The following is a 12,847-nucleotide window of genomic DNA, read 5'->3' as shown; positions in this document are numbered from 1 at the left end:
TCCTGTTTATAAGCGTACCATGGAGTTGAGGGTTATTCTTTGTACCTTCTTTTGCTAGTGCAGGTTTAATTAAAATATCACTAGCTGAACCTGCGCTCCCTACACAGTGCATCATTCATATGAGCACGAATCTCCTTGTCATTCCTCACAACATATGTACATGCCCCTTTACAGACACAAGGGAAAGACATTTTGATAAAAATCGGCATAAAGGGGAGATTTTTTTCGATTATTTTTTCAATACCTCGCACTGTTTACAACATTTGAACCTACTTTCTGTTGGAGTTTATAATTCATGTATATGACCAGTGTTTCCTTTCTTCTTGTATGCAGTATGTAATAAGCAAATACATTATCTACACAATTAATTATAATGTCAGTGATATATGGTGCGCTTGGGCAAAACACTCTAAATAATAAAGATTCAAGGTAGACGAGAAATGGTTATCCTTCGTTTTTCATTATTTGGCCATGAAACAAACGCCTGAAAAAATGCAACCCCTGCATATAACTATGTGGTGTTGGAATGTATAACTTGTAGAATATGATGTTTTACTTTTTAAAAAATGTCAACATTTCCAGTGTACCCAGAAGAGTGTAACAAAGAAATAACGGCCATACTTTTTAAATATTCAATTCGAACTGAACAATCTACACAAAATTTGCAATCGACCAGTGAAAACAGCACTTTTCTAGCACTTGTGGTTTTCGAAATCTCATTCTCGAAAGTATTGGAGACAAACTTTTCTTTGCAAACAGACATATAAACATAACATTTTAATATATAGACTAGCTGAACTGCGCTCTCTACACAGTGCATCATTCCCATATGAGCATGAATCTCCTTGTTATTCCTTACATCTGTACATATCCCTTTACAGACACAAGTGAAACATGTCTTGATAAAAATTGACAAGAGATACCATAAAGGGGAGGTTATTTCGATTACTTTTTCAATATCTCGCACCGTTTGCAAGATTTGAGCCTACTTCCGGTTGGAGTTTTTAATTTATGTATGATTAGTGTTTTCTTTCTTACATGCTTTATGTAATAAGCAAATACATTACATACACAATTAATTATAATGTCAGTGTGTTCTTTACTCAAACCAAAATTAATGTAGGAGCTTCGGAAGAATTATATTTCGGGGAATAATTTCTTTATTTATATATCATTTCATTATAAACTCGGTATATGGGCATTTCAAATGGATGATTATTGAAATTATACATCTTGATGCGATACAAAAACATAGGTCCGCAATTGGACAGAAATTCTTAAAATTATCCACCAATCTGATGTTCGTCAGAATAATTTAGACCCCCTTCGTCCCTCTGAGATGCCTATATCCTCCCAAAGCCCGGTTTCATCCAGTTTTTTTACTATTTTTCATTCGTTTTATATTTTCCGCCGCCAAAATTCCTTGCTTTGATCGGACTTTTTTCTAACGCTTTAGTATTATGGCGCGTCTCCATGTCATTCTACTTGGGGAAAGATCGAATAACACCACGTTAATTTGCTCCAAGAATACTTCGGTTTTCTTCAGTAGTAAACACCAGAAATCAGGTAACAATGTATAAATTAGTTAAATAGGCTCGTTGGAAGCAGAAAGGCGTGTTGAACAGTAAAATTCTGCAGTAAAGACAGCCAGAAAATCTAAAATAAGGATTGGATTCAGCAGACGGCATGTTGAGAATACAGATAACTATGGACAGGATTCCGAGTGAAGTGCATCGACTTCCCGGTTATTCTTTAAGTGATCTTTTAAACAGTTTTGAAGATTTGTGTTTCTCCTGAATACTCCCGTTGCCCCAAAAAATTCATTTTAGGTTACGATAGGCCTGTCCTAATATAGCTTTGTCTGTTTATGTAGTAAATGTGATTTTTTTTTTTTTTTTTTTTTTTTTTTTTACATGGCGGTATGTTTAGGTTCTCGTATAATTATGTTAGTTTTCACTAAGTCAGTGTATATTTCAACAGGGACTTTCATTTACTCCTAAATTGACCAAAGCTTCCTACGGAAATGTGTTGAACGATTTTTCGTGAGGGTTCTTTTCCCATCAGAAAAGGGACCTATCTTTCTTTTTCATTAATAGTAATTGGAAACCATGATTTAGTTGATAGAAGAGCCATTGGGCTCTAATTATTCCGTTTCCTTTTTTCTTAGTTTATAGATCCGGTTTAAGATGATGAAATTTAGTTATCTGTTTGATTTATGTATAGTCAAGTTGTGTAATAATATGATTTAACATGTGTAGTGATATGTATTAGTATTTGTTTTCCTAGTTTATGTGGGATGTCGCATGTGTGTGTGTGTGTTGATTTAGTACGTAAATAGTAGAAGTAATGTGTGAGTGAAAGTATGACTCATTTATTTACGGACAGTGTATTGTTGTTTGATTATTCATCTCTTTTGGTCCGTCGTAATAAGTACATTGATTCATAATGAAAATTTATAGTAATTTCGTGCCGTAACTACGTATTATATTGCTTATGGCTAACGATGACAGAGTACAAAACGTATTTAATAGTACAAAGGTTGTTTTCATACTACCAACACCATCTCTCGCTCGGTTAAGAACTACTTGCTGCTAGTGTTTTGTTTCTCCGCAACTTAAGGATCTAGTCAACCCAAAAATAATCCTTCGTTTGTAATTATTCATGCTTAAATATTAATTCTGGTCCATATGAATAAATATGGAGACAAATTACATTATAATTCGGTATCTCTGAAAAGCACAATCATTTATATAGTCCAGTAATCGAATTATTATTAATAATAATAAAGTTTGCGTTTTCCTTTAAACTGATGTTTGTTGAGTTGATTTAGAGTTTAACGTCCCTTTTCAGCAGCGAGGCTATATGAGACGTGGACCTACTGATTAACGTGGCATCCGAACCACATGAGCTCCCGCCGGGAATCGAACCCGGGTCTCTCGCGCCAATTGCGCATACGCTAACCGCTTAGCCACGGAGGAGCTCTGAAGTTTGTCAATATGGCTTTATTTTGTTGTCAGGCTGCGGTTTCAAATTATCTCTCTTTTCGTTACGTTCTGTGAACGATCGCATTGTTGTCACTTTCAAAATATAATTGCATTGAGTTAAGAGGATAGTCAATGATATTGAATTCTCATTGTATATAAATTAATATGAAGCAGTAAAGTGAAATATACTGTAGTCTGTACTGAAAGAATCTAGACTCAGTTCATACCAATTCGTATTGATACGTATTAAATAGTATACTATAGTAATTTGTCGATTTTAATATATATAATGAGACTGCTTCGAACAGTCTTGGGCGTAATTGTAGAGTATAGGATGTCTGAAAATAAATCGACGTTATAGAAAAGTGAATAAATATATAAATGAGTAATAATAATGGTAATGGTATATATTGTAGTGAGTGTGAATAAATAATAGGACACCCGTGCATATATGTGCCCAGTTGTAAATTTTGCTACAAGGTATTGATTGTAATTATATAATAATAAATATTTAATACACTAACCATTACTTCAGAATTTTGTGTGAGGACAGTGTGTCGTGTAAAAATGATGGATTGTATTTTCACTTTGTGGCTTGACATTTAATAGTAAACGTACACTCTGACTGCTCATCCAGCCTGATGATGCGAATAGTGGTCATGTAGCGAATGATACTGGATATTTTTCAATTGATCACAGAACATAATATCTATTTGCAGAATTGGTATCGTTTAAATATATGAGTTCAGCTTACATTTGCGATACTACTCTGGAACTTTGAAATTTTTCCATGTCACCTGATTAAGCTAAGTTCATTACTGTTCACAGAGGGGATGAAGGGTTGAATAATATAGAAAATGTATTACAGTAGAATCTCGTTATACCGTACCAGAGCGTCCAAAAACCCCAATGTCCATGAATTTTCATTTCTTCTACTTCTAGTAGATATAGTGTTTCGAAATTAGTTGACGCCTCAAGATGTAGCGAATTTTGTGGACTGCGAGCGACTAGTAAGAATTTGGCAAGAATTTGGCAAATAACTTACTAGTGCAAAATTTATTTTATTTTATTTTTTTTTTTTTTATAAATTTGTCAAATCCCTGTTAGGATTTCCTCTATTTTATTGATTTTATTCTAGTTTTCCATACTTTACTTCTAACTTTTCTCAGTTTGTGAGAGGTCGGATACAAAATAGGAGAGGCATAGTGGTCAATGGTAGAGCGCTTACCTCTGTTGTGTGAGGTCCCTGGTTCGATTCCCGACCAACCGAGTTTCTGGTGGACAACATCGTGTCCGTGAATTTTCTCGGGATTCCTCCCACTTTCTCCTTCCTCCAATTATTACATTAATCATCGTCTCTCTTAGCCTAAAGGGCATACAGGTGGGACGTTAAACTGGAATATTTTTTTCATTTCATTTATAACACTAAACACTTTCTATAGGCTTACGTAAGTTTTCATTTCATTTGTTTTCTGTGTTACATTTTGAAAATGTGAATAATTCCCCCTTCAATTAATGGGTTCCCTCAAGAAAATGAGTGCGCTACACAGGCTAGTAGCCAGCCCAAAAATGTAGGAGGTGGGCCGGTAGAAGTTAAGGGGGGCCCGATCCAACCATGTTATAGTTCATCAGCATATAGTCCATTTGTAAGCCTATCGTGAAAATTCTCGGTAGGGTAGTAAAAATTTAGGGGTGCCGGCCCCCTAGACCTCCCGCGGATACGGGTCTGAGGCTACGCTATATCTTATTTAGCTTCAATCTATACGTAAATCCGGTATTGATGGAACTGTAGTCAGATGAGATCTATCTTTTCCCCAGTTTAGGTTGTAGACCCTACATGTTTCATTTTTAATAAACATTTTAGTCTGTTAAACGCTATCTATACAAGTTATGAATAGAAAATAATTGAAAATAATGGTACTACTCAATGTTCGAAGTGGAAAACATCCACCGGTGGTATGTTTTGTTATGATTTTGATTCGACATACCGGCTATCTAAATGTTGAAATACAGTAAGGATATGTGGCCTAAAAGCTTGCATTTCAATTTACATAAAGACTGAAAACCATTGCAGACTTTTTTTTTTTTTTTTTTTGGTTACGGGTGCGTAGTCATGGGCAGACTATGATCCCCCACCAAAACTTTCTGAAAAATAAAAAGTATCCCCTTGTGTTGTATTTACAAATAATTATACACGAAAATGCTCAAAAACGAAGTTTTTATATAACATTTTCTTGTGGGAAAACTTCCAGACCTTCCTTTTCGCTGAGGGGTACTCCAAACCCCCGGGAGATCCGTTCCCCACAGCAGACAACCAGTAAATTCCTCCATGCTCAAAACATAACATTTATATGCATTAAGACTTGAAAACACGCGCATGAAATAAACAATTCAATATGGCATATCAAATTGTAAACTAGATGAACTTCTTTGAAGACACCTCATTTACAAACAGAAGATAAAAAGAAGATAACAAAACTGTCGGTGTTGTCAAGTTAGAAATTATTTATACATAAGAAATAAAATCTTATTTTATGCAAAGCTGTTCGTCAATTCCTGTGTATAAAAATGGATTTATTAAAGGTATTTCCAGTGACGGTATATGTTCATCACTGAAAGACCAGAAGTAGTATACCATCATCACTGAAAAATAGGGTTGCCAACTGGTCGGTTTTTCACCGGCCTGGTCAGATATATTGCTGTTATTTTAATTAAAGCCGGTGACCGGTACAAACGTCTTACCAGCACTTTTATGACCGGGTTTTCCAAATTTCTATCTAGTTCGAAGCAATTTCATCTAGTCTGAACTATTGATTTAAAAAGAAACTAACTTTCATTCTCTAAATCCAAAACTGTTACTTTTCCCCATCTATCAGTGATTAATATATTTCGTTCATATGCTTAGATAATTTTAAAGAGACGACAGGGACTGTATCAGGGAAAATTTGAAATTTACTTGTAAGGAATTTTATATATTTATTGAAATGAAATGAAATCTTTAAGTTTTACGTCTCACGCTTATGCCGGTCAGGCTAAAGGAGACGGTGGTGATGAGAGATGAGTGAAATGGTGGAATGAAGAAAGTGGGAGGAAACGGGAGAACCCTGAGAAAACCCACGAGCACGGTGTTTGTCCACCACAGAGTCCACACGGCGCGAGCTGGGATCGAACCAGGGACCCCAAGCACCGAAGGTGAACGCTCTACGACTCAGCCACCACGCCCCCTATATACATTTAGTGAGAGTGAAAAAGGACTTCTTAAAGCAATTTCTTGTAGTTAAAGTATAAGTTTAAAGAATAAATTTCATTTTCCAAATCCAAAATTGTCACGTAAAGATTAAACACACTCGATAATTTAAAGAAGTGGCAGTTACTCGTAGATACAATAAAATGATCAATACCGATTTGAGTTTCTCATTTATAGCACAATGTATCTATTAAGCTTATTAATGAATGTACTAAAGATTTGCATAATACAGGTGCTAATGCACTTTTGTTCACGATAGTACATTTCTTTCCCATGGGTCCGAACAGAGATACTTCACAGTAAGACCTATATCATAGGGAATTTTGAAGGGGTGCCGTTTTTTTTTATTTTCCAGAGTTGGCAACCCTACTGAAAAACCAGAGGCGGTATGTCATACCACCGCATACCGTATCACTTCGACCACTAGCATTACTGTAGTAAATTAATCAGTTAACTTCTTTCTTCTGCTTTTTCTTTCAGTTTTATGGAACCTAATGGAAGTATAAGATTAGTTCGCTACACGGCGGACAAGAACGGCTTTCGTGCAGTTATATCACACCAGCCATCTGTCGGAGTTGTTCAGAACTACGTACCCATAGTCATCAATGCTGTTGGGCCAGCACATCGGAGCACACAGATAATTTACGGCTGAACTGAAGAGAATCGGAATTCGTAAATAATAATGTTCCTGTACTGATTTATTTGATTTGTTATATGGCCTAATGTGAATACATACTCGTTGTTTTTAATGTTAAATATTTTTTTATAATACAATTTTTATATAAAAATAATATTTTAGTTTATTTTTCCCTTTATTTTGACTCAAAATTTAACGAACACTACAAAGACTGTAAAAACATTATAAAGTAAAAGCACTTAGTTATAGTTAAAAATAGAAGCGCCTGGTTTTGAAAATCAGTGCGGGTGCTTTGATTCACAATGTGTATAACATGGCTTCTGGAGATAATTCCAGAGTTAGGGGGTGTCCGGGATTTTTGTCCCGGACAGCCCCGTAACTTATATTTTTCTTGGAGGGCAAGCATTAATACGCGTATTTGGCCCCCCTAGAAAAAAATTGTTTTTCCAATTCTTGGGCCCCTCTTTCCATCTTTCTCTTACTCTTTATGGGCCCCCAAGCCTATGAGCCCTCCCGAACGGCAAGTTCTGCGAAGCCATTAGTTACACCCCTGGGCCCGTTTTATACATGACAAATTAATTAAGGGGACAATATTGACAAATCTCAAAGCCATACGAGTAAATATTATTTCTAGTTCCCCTAATAGTAGGCTATACTTTTTTACTGAAATGGGCCCATTACTCATTTTTGTTTTATTTACCTTTCGTGTACTGTTTTGTTTATGTAGTGTAGTGGACCTGTTTGATGCTTCATTTATAATTTCATGTTCGTATCATATATGGAGTAAGAAAATTTTGTCTTAATGTGGGCCCCCCTCGAACGACGGGAGCGTTCCTGGAGGAGCAGTTGCCCCCTGTCCCCCACAAGTTACGGCCCTAGTCCCGGATGATTTTGATAATTGACTCTTTTGAATATAGTCTTAGCAGGGGCGGATCCAGGATAGACTTCTGGGGGGACGGTGGGTTGTAATACTGCTACTAAGAGCTCCAAACTCTGGGATGGGTTTTATTTATATATAAAATAAGAAAGTTTTCTCTTCGGGGGGGGGGAGATCACCCGGTCGCCCCCCTGTATCCGCTCCTCAGTCTCAGGTATTGTTGAATTGAAATGGACTTCATTTTCATAATGGAAAATATTATTGAGACTAAGACAGTATAATCAGGGGCCTTAAGAGGTTCTAATCCAATACTTTAGAACTGGTGACGCCATTCTGAGATCCTCCTCGTGGCTAAGCGATTAATGTACCCACATTTGGTATGGGAGAACCGAATTGGATTCTCAAGGAAGCTCATGTGGTTGGAATTTCACGTTAAATTGTAGATCCATGTCTTATGTAGCGTTGCTGTTGAAAGGAACATTAAATTCCAAATCAATCAATCAACGGCATTCTGAATGCCAACGTTTTGATCTACAAATTTTAAAAGGAAAGAAAACAAATAAAGTTAGTTAAATAGAACAAAATATAAGCACATCATTTGGATAATAATAGGTAATATATACAATACAGCAAATTAAAATGAAATGCTTCCCTTTAGTTCAAAACTTAAAGTCTTATATAACCTTCCCCTTTCTTTGCGCTATAAAAAATAAGGCCCTACCATAATTTAAGAAATACAACGAAAGATGAGAATTTCTCCTTTCTTTCTTTCTTTTCCCTTTTCTTATTTTCTTTTTTCTCATTTTTGTGGATGCTGAACACCGCATAAACATTCTAAGGGGTGCTCGAGCACCAAAGCACCCTCGGAGTCAGCGCCTCTGGCTAAAGGTTAATGTTTCAGGACTACTGAGAGTAGCCTCCCTTTATAGGATGCCGAGGCTGGATCCTGCATAATCGATTGGAAGTAATTGATGGATCGAATTTAATTACTCCTTTTCAAGTCATATGTAACGGATCCTGCCTTACTGTTTAAAGGCAGATCCAAGCACCCACTTGGGCTTATATCTGATTCAATTACATCTATAGAGAATCGAAACCCAGCGAGAACCTTGTTCATTATACATTTGACCCCTGAAGAGTAAGGTAAGTGGAATACCTGCTATGGGCCCCAAGCCTAACGTAGTTCCATAAAAGAGATGGTTCCTACTCAAGGAACCTTGAGACATATACTTACGTGTTTATAATAGGTTTCTTTTCAGTTTAGCTGTCCTGTTTGTAGTCACAATAGAGCGAATATCTCCAGGAGTGGTCAGAAATACAACACACATGAGCTGCATAAATTCTAAGAAATCTCTCACGCCGATAGGCTAATGGTGGTTCGTTTCTTTTCTGCATAAAGGCTAATCAACGGGATGAGTACGCAAGCATTAGTAGCTAGCCAAATGCGTAGGTTATCTATAGTGTCAAGCAATGGCACCGACTTTCCAAAATTTATGTGGGTGCATATCAATGGCGGGACGTGTTATATATTTTCAGGGGAGTCTTGATATTTTTGATTGATTTCCTTTTAGTTAATTTTTTTATAACACTGTCATAAAGGACTGTGCTCGACTCTATTCACAATATAGTTTCATTATTATTATTATTATTATTATTATTATTATTATTATTATTATTATTATTATTATTATTATTATTATTATTATTATTATTATTATTATTGTGGAGACTGCCTTTGACTAGACCAGAGACAGCCAAGGAAGGGGGGGGGGGGAGTGTGCTGCTTGGCTGCCTTTGCACACACTTGAAACAAACAATTGTTGTAGAGGTTAGAAATGTTAACCTGAACCTGAATGTTTCAATTGCTTATTATTTTTGATAATGGCAAATGAGAAATATTTTATTTTCTTTCTATCAAACTAAAAAAAAATTGTGGGCGCGGTGCACCCATAAGATTATTTGTGTGGGTGCTGGAAACCCGGAGCACCCACGTAGTCGGCGCGCATGGTGTCAAGTTGATACAATAAGTAGTAGGAACGAGCAGATGAATAAGCAATACGACCGTAATGTAACTTGGATCTATTAGACTAAGCTATAGATAATCGCAATAGAACAACACACTTTGCACCCCAGATGCAGTGGGAAAGTACACGAAACTAATTCAGAGCTCAGAAAGGAGAGTATTTAACGTAACGAATAAAATAAGTTACGCTGATCAGAAAATCGATGCGTGTCTCGACCAGGGGATAAGATGATTTAATGTAAGTTGGATCTGTCGGGTAGTACTCCGAAGGTATCTAGAGCAGCAATAAATAAGTAAATCGCCAATGTATAGAAGACCAGAACCTGAGATAGAACACTATTCACGTCGACAGTAAACAGTGTGACACTAAGAACATTGCCTTGTGGTACATCACTTTTCTGCAGGAATCACTCTAAGATATAAGAACCCCCACTAGCCTGAAATAGCGTTTATAAAGGAAACAAGTTAAAAATTCATCCATGTGGCCACGAAGACCTTAGTTGTGCAGACGTTTCAAAATTTCATAGCCCCAAGTTGTGTCATAAGGCTTTTCCAGATAGAGAAATATGTATAACAACAAGGTGTTGACGATGGAAGAATGCTTCTTGAATCCAGCTTTCGAGTTTTGCAAGAGTGTCAGTAGCGATCGGAATGAGTGAAAGCCAAGTTAAAAATGTTGTCAAGAGAGAGTTTAACTCCAAATACCAAAGCCGTCGTATGTCATCATTCATTCAAAGGTCTTACAGAAGCAACTCGTGAGAGCAATGGCTATGCAGTTCGTGGTAGTCGCTCAGTTTTCTCTGATTTTAAGATTGGGAGTACCAGAGCCTCACGAAATCGATGTAGAAAGTCTCCTCCGCCCAGATGCGATTAAACAGCTTTGTATCTCAAGAGACATTGCACAACATATCATAGATATATGATCAATCTCTGTTGCAATATTGGGTGACTCGCATAAGGTAGAGTCGAACTCGAGAACCATAAATAGAACGTTATAATTCTCAATATTGCCGCTAATAAATTCTATCGGATTCCATTCGGTACGAATACAAAAGTGATTAAACTCGCCAATATAGTGTACAGATTCAGAGATAGAACAAACCGGTCCAAAAATTTGGTCTACCTCTGTGGGGTTAGTCACCAGAATCCTGTCTATTTTCAAAGTAAATGCACTAGTTGCAGTAATTTTCAGATTGATTGGGCTAATATGACACCATACAGAAGTCATAGATGTCTGACTACATAGATGTAGTTTCTCAGCTTTGTCTTTTCGACAATTTGATTAGGTAATGAGCATGAACACGCAGAATGCCAAGTTGTTCGAGATTCTCAGCAATGAGATGTCACTAAAAGTGGCAAGAGAATGTTGACGAGCAAAGGTGACCTCATGGATAAACTTGGACCACTATGGTACTCATTATTGTAGACTGTCGTGTCCTCACTCCGAAATAGAACCACGTGGAGTATCATTTACATTCTGCTCAAATAGGCCAACATAATCAGCTACAAAGGGATCACCAGCTGGATGACACTCATTTAACTCCCGAAATGGTTGGTCAATCACCATTCTTTAAAGTGAAGTGTTTAGTATGATTCAAATTTTGCAACAGGAAAACCTGTAGAAAAGTCGAAAAATGATCACTGCTACAGGTATTTGGTTGTATATTCTACGATAATGATCCAGCGAAGATAACAGTCCATAGAGAGAGGTCAATTCATGAACAGAGAAGTGTGTAGGACCACCGTCGTTAAGAACAATCATCCCATTCTCCTTAAAGTAGACTGTAACCTGGAAACCACGATTCTCTATGCGGATGAAGTCCCAAAAGCGTTGGCAAAACATAGTGAATGTTGTTGTTGTGTTTAGGTGATTCCGATTATTCCCATAGCTTAGGGTTAAAATTTCCCTAAGAATAAATGAAAGTTTAAATTTAGCCCCTTTCCGAATTTAAAGATTATGTTACACGATAATGTTGTAAAAAGTATGTTTGAATTTGATACAATATGAATATATTTTCTTTGAGGCTACCGAATCAATTCCTCTGAATAAAACTAAAACCAATTAAGAATAAATTAATCCCTCTGATGTTGTTTTAAAACATTCCACGGTAACTTTCGATAAATTACTCGATTTTGATAGAATTTTATGTAGCTATACTTTCTTTGAGGCTTTCCCACAGTTCTCAATGCCTGAAAATAAAAATGCCAAGAATGAACATGAACCCAACCTGCAGCATCATAATCGTTCCTACTACTTGGAATTACAATCAATCAAGATTGCGAACGTAAATTTTGTCGTTCCTCCCTTCGCTCTAAAAAGATATATTTCATGATTATCTACATAAAAATTAGTCCATTTTAAGACAATATTGTGTATTTGGTGAGACAATACTATTGTTCTCACACAATTCCCATCGCTTACAGTCGGTTGAAAAGAAGGAATTACTTTACCGCTTCCCCTCTTTGATCAAAAAGAAAATATGTTTCCTAATAGCTTTTGATATCCAGAGTAGCCTAACCCATACTTCCACAATAGTAAACTTAATCGATTGTGGTGGAGTTGAGTTGAGTTGATTTTGAGTTTAACGTCCCGTTCAGCAGCGAGGCTATATAAGACGTGGACCTACTGATTAACGTGGAATCCAAATCACTTGAGCTCCCGCCGGGCCGATTGTGGTGAAATTTGCATAAATATTCCTGAGGATGCCTAATTTTGCTGTTTGGGGTTGAAATGAGTTAATGTGTCAGTTCATTCCCCTCTACTGTTCCCGATTCTAATATATATATTCGTGAAACTTTCGTAAACATAGGGTCTACTCCTTTTTTTTTTCTTTTCTTACAAAATATGTGTTTTATTCCAGATTGGAAACTTACCCGTATAAATTTGCAGTTCAAATTAGCTAGAGAGAAGATAGAGGGGCTCAAAGCTTTTGGTGGGCTCCAAATTCAAGATGAGGATAAATTATGTTAAACTTTTTTTGTAAAATCACGCCAAAAATTAGACTAAATTTACAAAAAATTCGGGATTTTGGGGGGAGCCAGATCTCCAGAATCCAGTCCCTGCGTACGTTCCTGATCT

General features: G+C 36.6%; 1 protein-coding gene across 2 annotated transcripts in view; it reads left to right on the top strand.

The window, feature by feature from the left end:
* The window catches only part of LOC145684848 (larval cuticle protein A2B-like), a 55,569-nt gene extending 48,547 nt beyond the window's left edge, over nucleotides 1-7,022 (top strand). For both annotated transcript variants that reach the window (XM_081757210.1, XM_081757209.1), the window contains exon 3: nucleotides 6,712-7,022. In XM_081757210.1, coding sequence (XP_081613336.1) covers nucleotides 6,712-6,883 — 172 coding nt within the window. In that variant the 3' untranslated portion in view covers nucleotides 6,884-7,022. The remainder of the gene's footprint in view (nucleotides 1-6,711) is intronic.
* The last annotated feature ends 5,825 nt before the right edge of the window (nucleotides 7,023-12,847 follow it).

This window comes from Thermobia domestica, chromosome 5 (assembly GCF_964235325.1).
Source record: "Thermobia domestica chromosome 5, izTheDome1.hap1.1, whole genome shotgun sequence".
In the NCBI taxonomy this organism is placed as follows: domain Eukaryota; kingdom Metazoa; phylum Arthropoda; class Insecta; order Zygentoma; family Lepismatidae; genus Thermobia; species Thermobia domestica.
This window is presented reverse-complemented; position numbering and strand designations above follow the sequence as displayed.